At 44.6% G+C, this 16,203-nt stretch overlaps 1 protein-coding gene across 3 annotated transcripts in view; it reads right to left on the reverse strand.

The window, feature by feature from the left end:
• Nucleotides 1-16,196, reverse strand: part of FKBP9 (FK506 binding protein 9, 63 kDa) — a 71,109-nt gene extending 54,913 nt beyond the window's left edge. Inside the window, exon 1 of one of the 3 annotated variants that reach the window (XM_006887609.1) lies at nt 15,874-16,196. Coding sequence is in view for 2 of the 3 variants with exons in the window: in XM_006887607.1 (XP_006887669.1) it covers nt 15,874-16,100 (227 nt within the window). In the remaining variant the exon portion in view is untranslated. The remainder of the gene's footprint in view (nt 1-15,873) is intronic. The other 2 variants (XM_006887607.1, XM_006887608.1) reach the window with 2 other exon arrangements.
• Between the last annotated feature and the right edge of the window lie 7 nt (nt 16,197-16,203).

Below are 16,203 nucleotides of genomic sequence, written 5' to 3' on the forward strand. Positions count from 1 at the left end.
CCTGGGTCCTAGAAGCTTTTCAAATTTCAAATTTTGAAAATTTCATTTCAAATTTTACAGAACAATTTCTTTCTAAATAACTCAATAGATACATCCTTTTTTTTTTTTTTAGATACATCCTTTTTAAACAAAAAATAATTTTATAACTCTTTTGAAAACTCTAACATACCTTTGAACTATCTGCTGCTGAGACGGGTTTTGTTGTTTGTTGGGTTTTTTCCCCACAAATCCAGAGACAAAGGAATCTGAAGAGTGAGAACACTCTCCCAGGATTAGGAGAATGGAATGCCAAGTCAGCTGTGAGAAGAAAAGTCAGCTTGCTCTTAGTGCCAGCTTTAGGTTCCACTTAAATAATTAAAAACTGAGTACAAACGGGGCAGCCAGAACGGGATGATGAGAATGTCCATGCATTGTGAAGAGTCTCCCCAAGGTCAATGAACAATCTGTGTAGAAACTGTTGAATGGGGAATCTGCTGTGCAGACCTTCATCAAAGGAACAATGGTATTTTTAAAAACCATACTGACTATGGTGGCTTTCAGCATTAAATATCATATTTTGTGAACTCCTATCAGGTGAGAACACAGAGAAAAGTCAGTATCCTTTGGGAGCCTGAAAACTGGTTCCGTCTCAGATAAACGTGTGTCTAGCTCCTATGGGACCTGCCAAAGGAGCACTGTGGTCATGCAAAGTCTTTACTGAATGGGGCTGAAATGTACGTGATTTGCCCAGTCCAGGATGTTCCAGCTGTCAACTCACCCACTCTGTCTGATTTCCACCATTTCTCCTAAACCCTGACCCCACTGTGGACCTTAAAGGGACAGCAATCTCTGTCTTTTCTGTCTGCCACTTCTCTCACCTTCGTACAAAAGTGACTTTGGGCTTCCAAGATCCTTTGCCTCCAAGAGTATTTCTCTTAAGAATAACATTTACCAGCAGCTAATTAGACCTATAGTGCAGTCAGTATTTCAACACTATCTCCCATCTTAGTATCAACCAGGGCAGATCCTTCTTAGCTTCCCAAATCATACAAGACTACTGATGTTCAGGATATTCTGGCTCAGTTGTTTTCTATGCATCTGAAAGGTGGACAGTGAAGAAAGAACTAAATAGAATAGCCTTTGAACTGTGTGGTTGGAGAAAAGTACTGAATCAGTCTGTTTTGGAGGAAGTGTCACCAGAGTGTTCCTTAGAGGCAAGGATGGTGAAGATTCATCTTATATATTCTGGGCATGCTGTATGAAGGGGCCAGTCCTTGGAAAAATATATCCCACTGGAAAAGGCAGAGGTTGAGAAAAATGTGGGAAGATCCCCAACAAGATGGACAGACACAGTGACTGTAATAGTGCACTGGAGTGTATCAGAGATGGTGCTGATCATGCAAGAAATGGAATATTCATAAGGGCACTATGAATCATAGATGAGTTGATGACACCGAACAACAACGAGGCCTGGCAGGGAGGTTGAGGGGAGGCAGGCAGTGAATGAACTGGCAAACTACCTGACTCCTATAGAGCCTCAAAAAATGTGTAAACACTGCAAACGGAAAAAAAGAGGAGGAGAACTAGGGGGAAAGGGGTTGGGAAGGGGGAGAATGAAAAAAGAGAGAGAGCAAAGTGCAGAGATCGCAGCCATGTATGTTTCCAGCGGGGATCATCCTATGAAACACAAACCCAGGCTCAGCCAGTCTTTGGCACACTGAAATATCATTGTAGGGAAAATACTGCAGAACAAAATAAAACCCGGATTTGCTGTTATGGATTTTCTTTCTTTTTCGGCAATTGCACAAATTAAAATGTCAACTCCCTATAAATAATTCTGACTTTATACAAGTGCTCTGTCTAGAAAAATACAGCCAAATTAAATCATCAATACAGTTGTGTAGTTGCTTGCAATGACCCACAAACGAAAATTAAATGCACCGCAAGTAAGGCCTTACAATGGATTAAGCACGCTGCCAAAGTCCTCAGGAAATGGTAATAAGAAGACTTGGCCCCAGCCGGCTAGGTTCTTCCCTAAAGCTGGCAGCGCTTCCTTCCAAATACCCAATCAGCAGCTTCTCTTTCATCGGACATCTTTTTCCACAGAAGAACTGCTGTGCAGATTCACACATTAAACACTTCCTGCCAGAGACAGGATGTCCAGGCCAGTCTCTGTGTCACAACTTTCCACCTCGTCTGTCAGGGGTGCCAGTCCACTGGCCCTTCCCTGAGAATGGGTCCTACTGAAGAGGTGAGCCTGGACTTTCGAATCACGTGAGCAACCCTGGACTAGAGAGCTCTGGTGATCTAGTGGGCAAAGGACTTGTGCTACCAACACATAGGTGGGTAGTTCTAATCCACCAGCTGCTCTACAAAGAAATATGGGCAATTTAAGAGTTTCTGAATACCCGCTGGAGGGTCAGCTATGAGTTGGCCCCAACTTGAGGGAAATGAGAGGGGTGGGCACCTCACCCAAACTTGACCAGTCAGCTTCCCTCCTGGAGACTGGTGTTGGGATAGATTCCAGAAAGTCAATGATGGATACTGGCCCCAAGAGTTTGTGAAATGTGTGGAAACTCTGCTGAGGAGGAGAAGAATGCAGACACCAGTGAAGTCCAGAAAATTCTGCTTATGGACCTTCATGAGGAATCTGAACGGTCCTTCTAGCAAATCCCCTCTCCTTTCTGCTTACACCAGCTGGAATGGGTTCCCTGTCTCCCTCCACCTCAACTTGAGTCCAGGGAGTCTGTTTGTTTTATTCTCTGCTACAGTTTAGTAGCTGGAGCACAAGAAGCTGAATGACTGCATGAGTATGCAAATGAGGCCCAAGGCTCCTTCTCATGCTGGCACCCGTCCCAGAGCCCCACTGGATTCATCCAGTCATTCTGCACAGAAACTTCCACACGTACCACATGAGGTCCACAAGCCCTAGGCCAGCTGTCTGGGCTTTCCACAAACCGATCCTGACAACCTTTCAAACCTCTCTCAACACAAACACCAGAGCTTCTTTCTATCCTTTATCCTCTCTTAAACAACCTCCCCACGTCAAGGAATGAAAGAAATCTCACACATGCCAAAGTCCAACCCAAGCATTAGGTCTTCCTCAAAGCCCTGGATGGCTTCAGCTGGAAGAAATCTCTTTGGAAACTGCAGAGACGTCCACGTCTATTACCTTTGGGTGCTGGCTGATGCGCGTGAGGCATAAGGCGGCTCCGGTCTGGAGAGGAGTGCCTCTTCATCTCAACTTTCTGATTCTGAGTCTTTTGCCTCATCTCCCCTTACTGTTTTGTTTTCACCACAGCCTTCAGCAGCTAACTTACCATATGACTGACAATGTGCCTCTCCTGCATCCCTACTAGACTATATGCTCTATGAGGATGGGGTTATCTGTCCATTCTGTTGTTGTCAGGTGGTTGTCATGGTGAATACATTACATAGAGACCTTATAAACAAAACATCTGAGCTCTGCCCTGTCCTGTGCCATCTTCACAGGGTTTGATCTTTGACTGTTTCAGTCCCTGTGGCAATCCATCTTCTTAAAGGTTTTCTTCTTTCTCTGCCCCGCCACCTTTCCTAGTATGATGTCTTCTTCCAAGGACTGGTCCCTCCTAATGATTTGCCCAATGCGTTAGATGAATTTTCACCATCTTTCCCTCTTAGAAGCACTCTGGTTGCATTGCCTCCAAGTCAGATTTGTTTGTTCTTTTGGAAGCTGATGAGATATTCAGTACTCCTCATCAACACTACAATTCAAAGACACTGGTTCTTTTTCGGCCTTCCTTATCACTTACGTCTAACTTTCAGAGGCATATGTAACAACTGAAAAACATCATGGCTTGGATCTGGTACACCTTCATCTTTTATATTCCCACTCTTCAGCACTTGAGAGGTCCATGACCACAGATTTCCCTCGTGCAATACATCTTCTGACTTCCTGACTACTGCTTCCATGGGTGTCGACTGTAGATGGAAGCAAAATGAAGTTGTTAACAAGGTTACTCCACCTATCATGATGGTGCCTATTGGTCCAATGGTGAGGATTTTACTCACTGCTATATCTGTAAGTCAAGGAGCCCTGGTAGTACAGCATATAACATGTCGGACTGCTAAGTGAAAGGTCAGCGTTTCGAATCCACCAACTGCTCCCGGGGACCAAGAATGACAGGCTTCTCCTGTAAACACTGACAGCCACAGTCAGAGAGTTAAAATCAACTCAAAAGCAGTGGACTTGGCTTTTGGTCATATCCCTACCTAGAAATCCTTGTTGCCTCACAGTTAAACATTTGGCTGCTAACCAAAACTGCTGCCTGTTAGAATCTACCTAGTGGATGAGCGGGATAAAGACTGGCAATGTATCCCTCTAACTAATACAACCTAGGAATCCCGAAGAAGCAGTCCTGCCCTGTTGCGTGGAGGGATCCTGAATCCACTCAGCAGCGACTGTCACCAACAACCTAGCACCCAGCACAGTAGATATTCTGTGAGTATTTGTTAATGATTAAGTGAATGAATAGGTAAAAACAAGTTGAGCTCAATAAATCTGATTTTTCAAAATATGAAATTGCCACATCTTTCTGTGCTGGAATGGCAACTGCCCACTAAGTACTTTAACCTCTGTGACACCAGGGCTCCTTTAGACCAGAAGTGCAGCACAAATTGCTTGAGCCTCTGTTACAGACTGAATTGCGACCCCAAAATGATGCTATATATCTACCCTCCCTGTCAGTGGTTATAACATTATTTGGGGATGATTTCTCTTTATTCTACTAATGAGGCAGGATTAGTAAAGGGTGTATCTTGAGCCAATCTCTTTTGAGACATGAAAGAAATTAAACAAGAACATAGTAAGCAGAGATTGGGGAAGAGGAATGACAAGACTCATGAATATCATCCAGGAGCAAAAGCTCAAAATAAACAAGGACTTTTCTTCAGCAATTAATAGTACACAGAAAATCAGTACACAGAATTTGCATTTCTAGTCACCTAAACTGTGGCAACACAAATTTCTGTTTGTTAAAGCCACCCATTTGTGCTATTTCTGTTAGAGCAGCACTAGATAATAAGACAGAATTGGTTACTAGGAGACAGTTGTACTCCGACAGATAACCTAACCTGTGGCAGCAGTCTGGAATTGGTTAACTGTTAAAAGCTCTAGAAGAATGAGAAAGTGTCTAATATCAAGTACATCAGAGATGGTGAGTATGGCATGGGACAGGGCAAGGTTCAGATCTATTATTCATAAGGTCACTACGAGTCAGACTCAAGTGGACAGCACCTACAACCCAACAACATTAGAATTATACAGGCAGGGAAAAGGCCAAAACATTAAAACTGCTGTCCTTCAAAGAAAGAAAAGGACTCTTTCTGGAATAGCCTGGAGAAGAACAGAACTTAAGACCATGGGAAGCAGGGTGGAACCACAGCCTACTGGGTTCCAATGGGTGAGGCTATAATATAACATTCTAGGTTTAACACTGACTTGGTTCTGGGGCACTGTGCTATTCCATTCATGAATGCCAGTCAGGTGGATGGGGCTGATGACCAAAGCTGATGGGCAAGGGCAGCTATGCCAAAGGGGTAAAAGAACACGGCCTGCCAGGTGTGAGGATATGTGGTCACCAGAGACAGACCCACAGGCAAAAGGAGGCGCTCATAGCCACCTAAGTGAGTCTCCACTGGGTTCCTGAGGCTACAGATCACAGTGGGAGGGGACTGCTCACCTGGATTCAAACCATAGCCTTTTGGTTAACAGTGCAACACCCTATAGACCACACCATCAGAGTTCCCCTCACAGGTCTGAACACAATGAGAAATTCTGCCCCAGGATGGAATGTGTCTAAAATCTCCCTCGTCTTTTATTTACTTGATTCAGAAGATATGATTTTGGACTTGGAGTCTATTTAAAATTTTAGGATGATGTGATGGGGTTTTTGCATGTGTCAAGGATGTGAATTTGGGGGGCCAAAGGGTTGAATGCTGAGGATTAAATAATGTTCTCTCAAAATACGTATTGCAAAGCACACAGTTCAAACCCACAAGCTGCTTCAAGGGAGAAGGATAGGCAATCTCCTCCCGTGCAACTTACTTCCTCTAAAAAGAGGGTAGCTCTGAATCTATTCCGATTCCACGGAACATAACAATAACTCTCTTTTCTCAGGATGGCATGTAGTAGACACACAATCAATCAATCAATACATACATACATACATACATACATACATACATACATACATACATACATACATACCTACTAAATGCCTGGACCTTAAGGGCCTGCGGGACAAGACCGGATGCTAAGAATGAACCAAATAGGCACTGATTTTCCTGCACGAAAATTCCCAGATTTGTTAAACCTGAATTCTCAGAAAGAATTAAGACAAAAGAGGGTTACCCTCACCCTTACTGCAAGCAATGCTGTGGAATTCTTAGAAAGCTACTAATAACAGCTGAAAAGCCCCCCCTCCCCGAGCTGGAGAGTGGGAAGCTGACTTTTTCTCTTGACAGGAGCCCCAGCCACCAGAGCACAGGTAAGAGTCCTGAGCCCCCAGGGAGGCTACAAAACAAAGAAAAACCTTGTGTAAGCCAGTGGCCAAGAGCTGAAAGGCTGGGCCTCCTGCAGGAGTAGATTACCTAATAAGCGAAGGAGAGGAAGACCTTCGATGAGATGGATCGATTCTGTGACTGGAGCAGGGGGAATAAGTGCATTTAAGATGGCTAGGTTGGCACAGGATAGAACAGCGTTTAGAGCTCTTGTACATAGGGTCACTATGAGTCACAAGCAACTCGATGGCACATAACAACAACAACAACAGTAAGGTAAACCCACACCACCAATAACACTGCTCTGTAGTCCATTCCAACTCACACTGTCCCTGCACTGTGAGGGGCCTCTCATCTCTCTCCTGTGGAGAAGACAGTGTTTTCAAACCATGGACCTTTTAGTAGCAGCATAATACATAACATACTACGTCACTAGTTTAATGAAACCGCTTAATACAGACGAGTAATTATTCAATACAGATTAGAAAATAAGTATTATTTAAGCCCATCCCTATCAGTGATTGTAAACTTGAAAAGAGGCTTTGACTCTGTAAGAAAGTAGTATGGTGTTGAGCAAAAGGCAGATAGATGACAGACCTGGAAGCAGAATCTTCAATGGAGTGAAGAGAAAAAAAAGAAAGGATTCACTACAGATTAGTAATTAAGCACAAGTCAGGCTGTGTGTGCCTTGTTTACTGGGTAACCGGACACTGGCCTCCTGCAACTATATCCACCAGCTAGAAGGAGACAGCTGCCCCTGAGCCGGTCAGAAGGAAGGAAGGAAGCTCTGTGCTACATCCTCCTTTATGGTTTGTGAGTCTAATCAGGTGATGCCCACCATTCACTTCTGGACAAAAACGCCAAGCCTGCAGTCAACACCTCAGAAACCTAGACTTCTCCTGTCCAAGCATATTATACAGAAATGGTAAAAACATGGTGTAAAACGTTATAAATCTCCAGAGAATCAGAATCTCTTACCTAGCTATTTTGCTCATAAACATGTTTCCTCCCTGAGACCTGTTTGCTGCCAGAAGTGCCGCCATGTCCTTTAGGTTCAAAGCCCAAGCATCCAGCTCTCCAGAAGCCTCTCGCTGGTCCCATCCCACCAGCTGCAGCCCTCGATGCAGCTCTCTGTGTGAGAGGGACAAGTGGACTGATTCTGAGGGTGCTGTAGTAAGAGGGGCTCAAGTGGCCAGAGGGGCCCCAGGAACAGCAGGAAGCTGCTGCTGCGCCGTCGTCTACTCTAGGCCATAAAGGGTCCTAATCCTACAGTGGCGGGGTTGTTGTTATTTGTTGTTATGTGCCATCGAGTCGACTATGACTCAGCGACCCTAGCCCAATAGCTTTGACTCCTACTCTATCCCGAGCCAATCTCACCATCTCTGACACACCTGCCCAAATTACCCCAGTCACTGTGTCAATCCATCTCATCCAGGTCTTCCTCTCCTGCTCTGTCCCTCGACCTTTACAAGCATAATGTCCTTCTCCAAAGACTAGTATCTCCTGGCAATATGCCCAGAGTATGTGAGATAGAATCTCAAAATCCTTGCCTCCCAGGAGCAGCTTGGTTTCACCCTCTCTAAGACAGATTTACTGGGGGTTTTTTTTCGATAGTCCATGGTATGTTCAATATTCTCCAGCACAACTCAAAGGCATCAATTCTTCTTCTGTCATTCTTGGTCACCATTCGGGTCTCTGATGCACAGCAAGTAATTGTGAAGACTATGGCCTGGATCAGGTGCATCTTGGTCTCCAGACTGACATCCTTGATCTTCAGCACTCTGGAGAGGACCCTGACAGCTGATTTTCCCAGTGCAATTCATCCTTTGATTTCCTGAGTGCTGGTATCAAGAGTGCTGATTGTTGAACCGAACAAGCTTAAATTGCAATCAGTCTCAATCTCTTCTCCATTTATCATGATGCTGCCAATGGGCCCAGTGGTGAGAATATTCATCTTCTTGATGTTGAGATTAAATCCATATTGCAAACTACAATCCTTGACCTTTTGCAACAAATACTTCAGGTCCTCCTCAGTTTCAGCAAGTAATGTTGTCATTCATCTACATAACCCAGGTTGTTGATGAGTCTTCCTCCAGTCCTGATGCCGCATTCTTCCTCATTAAGTCCAGCACAGTAGTGGGGTAGTGGGGATAATTTCAGACCTAGGGCAGCAGCAAGAACCTCCTGTCCCCTCTTCTTCCAAGGCTCAGGTCGCTGAGCATTTCTTTCAGCAGCTGTTAGCTTCTCAGTCTCAGATTCCAAGACATCTAAGCCCAGCAGTGTGGCACCTGTTTCCACGGGGTCATCCCTGGGGGACAGCAGCAGGCAACTGATGCTCTGGAAGGGGTAACTATAGGGACATGGGCCAAACCTCCCCATCTTGCGCTTTGACCTCACTGGTTACCTGTACCCCAGAGCCACCAACTGTGCCTCCAGCTGCCTTCTAGGGTTCTCTGAAGTCTTCCTCCCCTTTTTTCTTTTTAAAATTTCTTATTGTAATTTTTTTTCAGCACTTGCTGCAATAGGTCAAGAACTATAGTCTTCAATATGGATTGAAGCTCAACATCAAGAAGATAAAGATTCTCACCACTGGGCCAATTAGCAACACTATAATCGATGGAGGAGAGATTAAGGTTGTTAGCAATTACAGCTTGCTTGGCTTCACAATCAACACTGTTAACACCAGCAGTCAGGAAATCAAAAGACTTTGGAAAATCTGCTTTGGGAAAACCTGCTGTCACAGACCTCTGCAGAGTGCTGAAGAGCAACAAAGTCTAGATACAAAGGTGCGCCTAATCTAGGCCATGATCTCCTCATTTACTTGTTATGCTTCAAAGAGTTGGACAATGAATAAGGACGATAGAAGGAGAATAAATGCCTTTGAGGTGTGGTGCTGGAGAAGAGGCTTGAACACACTATGGACTGCCAAGAAAACAAATAGGTCTGTCTTGGAGAGGGTGAAACCAAGTCTTTCCTTGGACGCCAGGATTTTGAAACTCCATCTCACTTACTTTTGGCACGTGGGGAGGAGAGACCAATCCTTGGAGGACATCATGCTCGGAAGGGTGGACGAACAGCACAGAAGAGGAAGACCCCAGATGAGATGGACTGATAGAATAACAGGGGCAATGGGATTTGGTATGTTGGAGTTAGTGAGACTGACTCAGGACAGGGAAGGGTTATACATCACAGGTGACTCAACGGCACATAAAAACAATAACATACTACAACAGGTTTGGAAGCAGGAGTAACATCCATTTCCTAAATAAACAACATGCCTCCAGAAACTCTATGAACTTTGATAAATGTCGATGGTTGTAGAGGGGCTTCAGGACTTTTGTTCATAGGGTCACTATGAGTCGTGCTTGACTTGAAGACAATCAACAACAACACTGTAATTTAGGGAAGTCTGGTGGTCTAGAGGGTAAGGAGATGTGCTGTCAACCCAGAGACAACAGGTTCGAATCCATTGGCTGTTAAAAGGGAGAAAGATGGGCAATCTTCTCCCGTGCCATTTACAGCTCTGAAAAGTCACTGTAAGGTCCACTATGAGTCAGCTCTGATGTGATGGCAACAATAACACTATAATTTGGTGAAAGTTTGAAGAACAAATTGGTTTTCTATTCAACAATTCATGCACATTTTCTTTGCTGACATTGACTGCAATTCCATAATATAGTATCTCTGGAACTCTTCCCACTACTTCCCTGGGCGTCATGTTTACATTTGTCTTCCTTTCTTATTCCTTTCTGCCTGCAGATTCATCTGTAGCCCCCTTGCTCTTATGCCTTCCTGGTGTTATTATATGTTGGTGTTGCTGTTTCCCATTGAGACAGAACTGACCCATAGCTGACCCTCCAACAGGTTTTCAGAGCAATAAATAGCACGGAGCAGAATGTTCATCCTTCTTCCACAGAGCAGCTGGCAGTATGTCCACTGTACAGGCTTATCTATTAATAGGCTGAAAATAAAGCCAAAAGAGTATGTTTCATTCCACATCTGAAAGGTGTCTAAGGCCTATAGTCTCAAGAGCCACTATTAGACCAGTAAGCCTGGTCTTTTCTTATTTTTTTGAGTTTTGTTCTCCATCTTTAGACCATTCTCCTCTTGTGATTCCTTCCAGTGCAAGCAGCAATGGGAGCTGAAAACCATCTAGTTCTGCTATGTCAGGATCATGGAGACTGGGGATTGTGTGGTTAGTCCAACAGTCCTCTGAACTAATTGTTCCTGTGTATCTTTAATTTTTTTTTCTTCCTCTGGATGGGGAGAAACCAGTGGTTCCACCTCTGATGGTCCACTCCCCTCCCTCCTATCTTCAACCTCTACCTACATTGTCAGCTCCTTCTCTAGCCTTTAAACATAATCCAGTTCCCCCATCATTAGCAAACAGGCAAACAAAAACCCCAACATTTCTGGACCAAACATCCTCCTCCAGCTACGTACGGCCTTGGCTCTGTCCTTCCCTTCACAGCCAGACTGCTTGAGCTGTACCCACCTTTTCACTTTCATCTCCTCAACTCAGTATCTCTTGCTCCAGACAGCCTCCAGACTGTTGAAATAGCTCTCACCAATGTCATTAGCAACCGCCTTTTCAAACACAACATGAACTCCACCATGCTCATACCACTTCTCAGTAGCATTTTTCCATTTACTTTGTTACCACTCTGGGATTCTGGACATCTTCTCTTTCATTGGCCTAGGAGATGCCACATTCCATGACTGTTATCTCCAGTCCTCAGACCTAACTTTCTCCTCTACTTGGCTCTAGATATGAGGTCTCATGACTCCTTCCTTAAAAGCCCTCTTCTCTACTCACCTGCATATAACTCATGGTCCTATAGTCATCTACCTCCTGACTCATCATCAACCAGTGGAATCTCATTCCCTTACTGCGAGATCCATAACTTACTAGGTATCTGGGGAAGTAGAACTCCTTCCATGCCACCTCCCTTATTCTCTACTTCTTTAATGGCAGTCTTCCGTTGTTGTATCTATTCAATGACCGAGATAGCCAATCACAAGGCTCCTGCTTTTTTCATCATTGTTTCCCAGCCAACAAACCATAGAACCTAACTTTTAAATAAATACTTTCCCATAGTCTCTCACAGTTAGGCCACCACCAGCTCTTAGAAGTAATCTTTGACAGCAACAGTGACCTTTGTAAAGGCCAGCCTGATCACTACCACTCCTGATTAAAATTCTTCAATGGCTCTCCATTGTTCTTAGAGAAAGTCCAAACTCCACATGCAGACAGAGATTTCTTAAAAGCTGACCCAGGTTTTCCTCTTATCTCTCAGATTCCTCTCTCTCGCTTGACCATTCCCAACCAAAGCCTGGCCATACTGAAGAGCTTTCCTCCCCCTACCCAAGACCTCCAACTTTCTGCATATGCTCCTTCCTTTACTAACCAAGCTCCCTCTTCTCCCCACAGCTCAAGGTCCTCAGTTCCTTCCTGGCAAATTGTAATTATCCTTTAGGGTTTTTCCTAACAATGACTTTCTCTGAAAATCCTACTTGATAGCATTCCCCATCCCACTCTCAACACAGCCTGTACAAAGTAAAGCGTCTGTGTGTTCCCACAGTGTCCCGCCTTTTTTCCATTACGTATGTGGAGAGACCATACACCAGAGACAGCAGCACTTGCTTCCTAAATTCCAAGCCCTGCTTCACCACATGTGCATTTTATGGGAGAAGGATGGGCACTCTCCTCCCGTGTGATTAACTGCCTATGAAAACCAGCTTTGAGTATGTTCTGACTTGACAGCACACAACAACAACAAACAACATGCACGCTATTATTCTTACTCTATCTTACACTGCCTTGTATTTGTCTAGGCTGCAAGTGTAGGCAGGGTATATGTCACAAGGAGTCTTGTTCTCTCATATTGCCAACAAGTCGGAATCTACTCAGTGACCTACCAGCAGGTTTTCAGGGACTTTCAATCACACAGGAGGAGACCATCCATCTTTGTCCTGCAGAGTGACTGGTGGATTCAAATAACCTGACTTTGGGTTGACAGCACAACTCATTACCCACTAGGCCAGCAGAGCTCTCTTCAGGGTTAAGCACTGTATGAATGTTTGCTGAATGGACAGCAACTTCCCTGTGTTCTAGCCATTGTTCCTCACAGCCTCACAGTGGTGCCATCCCTAACGAACAATTCCAGTGGGAACTCTTAATTATTAATTACTATCAATGCCAGCAGGAGATCTTCCCTATTTTCTAACTTAGAAAACTGAAAAAAGATAAATAATGACTGATAAACAAATGAAAAGATGTTCAATATTAGATATTTATATTAAAATTTAAAAAAAAAACAACCAACCTAACAAAACTACTGAGAATAGAACTGCCCAGAGTTTCCAAAGTTATACATCTTGAAGAAAGTAGGCTGATCTTTCTCCCTAAGAGCACAAAGTGGCTGGCAGGTTCAAACTGCTGGCCATATGGTTATCTGCTAAATTCTTTACTCACTACTCATCAAAACCACAATGAAATACCACTCCACTCCCCTAGGATAGCTGTTATTAAAAGAGATAATAATGACAGTTAGTCAGAGAGGTGAAGAAACTAGAAGCCACATAGGTTCGAATGAGAATGGAGAGTATACTGCCACTGTGGACAAGAGTCTGGTAAATCCTCACAAGGTTAAACCAAGTTTTACCACGTAGCCCTATAATTCCACTTCTAAATACATATGAGGAGGAGGGAGAGGAGAGCCATCCAATCAGAACTGACACATAGCTGACCCTCCAGAAGATATTCAGAGGCCGTAAATCACTTGGAAGGAGACTACCCGTCTTTCTCTTGCAGAGTAACGGGGAGATCTGAACGGCGATCTGAATGGCATACCTTGGGCTGGCAGAGCAATTCCTTACCACTAGGCCACCAGAGCTCCACCCTAGATATATATACACACAAAAAAGAAAACATTTGTTTACACAAAAATTTGCACATAAATGTTTATAACATCATTATTCATAACTGCCAAAAAATGGAAGTGACTCAAATATCCACAAACTGATGGGTGGATAAATAAAAGATGGTTCTTTTCATATAATTCTGCAATACAAATATTATTCTGCAATACAAAAAAACAAAGTGCTGATATATACTACAACACAAATGGACCTTGAAAACACTATGCCAAGTGGAAGCAGCACATATTTGTACGATACTGTTTATATGAAATATGCAGAACAGGAAAATCCTAGAGACAGAAAGCAGATTAGTGATGGTCTAGACTTGGAGGGCATGGAATGGGCTTCTGGTGGCATACTATGTAGAGGAGTATCCCCTAATCTAAAGGCTGAGTGTCTCCAGCAGTTCAAATCCACTAACTGCTTCCTGAGAGAAAGATGGGGAGTCTCCTCCCACTAAGATTTTCAGCCTCAGAAACACAATGGAGAGTTGCCATGAGTAGAAATTGACTCTAGACAGTGAGCTTTGAAGCCTGAGGGGAGAAATGTGGAGCATGACTGCCAATTAGTTTGGTGTTTTTTTACGGGGATGATGACATTGTTCTGGAATCAGATTGTGGTGATGGCTGCATAACTCTGTAAATTGACAAAAAATATGAAATGTCATACTTTTAATAGATAAACTGTATGGCATGTAAAGTATGTATCAACAAAAGAAACAACTATAACCTAAAGTTGCTGTTAGGTATCTTTGAGTATGACTCATAATGACCCTACGAACAACAGATCTGAATCCTGTGCCACCCTCACAATCTCTGACATACTCAAGCCCATTGCTACAGTCACTGTGTCAATCCATCTGGATGAGGTGAAGACAGACCTTCAACCAGATGGACTGACACAGTGAAAACAAGAACAACCATCTCTAATTACTTGCTATATACCAGGCAGTATATGCTAAAGGACTTCTGTATCTTCATCCACTGACTAAAATTTCAGGGGGAAAAAAGGCAGGGAAGGTTAAGACTATTAAAGAAAAGGTAACTTCTTGAATGATCCTAACAAAGTCAGGCACACAGTAGAAGTTCAGTTACTCGCTCTCTTTCCCAAGAGAGCGATTCATGAAGAGATTTGCTGGCACATACCATGGACTGTAACAAAAATCTTAGGAGCAGAGAGGCCCGCGGCTAGAGGAAAAGGGGACTTGAATTGCTTTGAGGTATTAACTTGAAAGCTATACTGGAGAGAAGTTGGAGACAGATGCTGTGATCATGGGGTACGGTGAACAGAAGGCTGCACAGACCTGACGGGGAATCCCAATACAAAACCTGTCCACCTCTCATCTAAGGGCACTGCTCCCATGCACTGTAAGGTGTGAGTGGGTGGGCAAGGTAACCACATTATATTCACCCTGTGGACTTGACTGTCTAGGTTAGAATCTGCCTCCACTATTTACACACTTTTGTCACCCCTTAGGCCTCAGTTATCTTACTGCTAAAATAGAGACAAAGAAAGCACTACTTCATATGATTATTTTAAGAATTACATTAATTCATGACATAAAAAAAACACTTAGGGAACTGAGTGGTGCAAAGTGTTTTCAGCAAGACTCAGAAAACCTCATTGTCATTGGAGTCAAAACGAATAATAGCTGATCCTCCAGTGGATTTTCAGAGGCCATAAATCACAAGGGAAGAGACTGGCCATCTTTCTCCTGAGGAGCCGTTGGTGGGAAAAGAAACAAATAAATAAAAGAGCAGTTGGTGAATTCCAATTACCTGCCTTTGGGTTGGCAGCGCAACTTCCTCCCAGTAGGCCACCCAAGATCGCTAACTACTAACTGTAGTTAGTAGTTGGAATACAACCTTAGGTGCTGCGAAAGAAAGACCTGGCACCTTGCATCTGTGAAGCTCATCGGCAAGAAAATCCTACGGACTGTGTAGCGCATGAGCCTGAATTGACTGAACTGACACTGGGCAAAGCACTAAGAACTATACCGCTGAGCACGCTGTTGCTACCTTTACCTTCATCATCATCACTGTCATCAGTAAATGGGGGAGGAAACTTCACCTGCTCATGGGAGTTGGGCCTCGTGGCCATTTTACATAGTTTTCTTTCGAGTGTGAAAGGTACTTAGAGGGAAGTGGGGTTGTGATTTGTCATGATGTCCCTAGAAGCACTAGATCCTATTCAAGATTCCAGTGCCGGTCAGTGTCCGAAGGTGCACACCCACCAGGCCACTGCAGTTCATCCCAGGAAAGGATTTGGGAGTGGTGGCGAGGGTGGACATTCCTTGGGGGATGAGGGAGAGTTAGGTGTCCTGGGGCAGACAGGCAGGAGAATCACCGGGAGTGAAAGGCCTATTTGAGTACTGGGAAGCTGGAGAGCGGGCTCTGCAGGCTTGAAGCGGGGCGGATGGGCAGGACACGGTACCTTGAGTCGAACTTCTGGCCGTCGGGGAAAGTTCCCACGTAGTGGTAGCGCACGAAGTCGCCACTGTGCACCGTACGCGGGCACTCGTCGGGCACGAAGCGCCGCTCGATATGCAGCTCGGCGTTGGGGCCCAGGCCCAGGCCCGCCACGGGCGCCGCTTGACCGGTCACCCAGAGCAGCAGCAGGAGCAGCGGCGGGGGCTGCCAGCCCCGGACTCTGAACGCCATCGCGGGCAGGGAGGAGAGGAGCAGGGAACGGATGCAGGAGGGCGCGGAGAGACGGCGGACTGGGCCTGGGCGCGCGGCAGCCGCTGCAAACGTGGAAAAGGGG

The sequence above is a fragment of the Elephantulus edwardii genome, unplaced genomic scaffold (assembly GCF_000299155.1).
Source record: "Elephantulus edwardii isolate Elephantulus edwardi_28Jun2011 unplaced genomic scaffold, EleEdw1.0 scaffold00059, whole genome shotgun sequence".
In the NCBI taxonomy this organism is placed as follows: domain Eukaryota; kingdom Metazoa; phylum Chordata; class Mammalia; order Macroscelidea; family Macroscelididae; genus Elephantulus; species Elephantulus edwardii.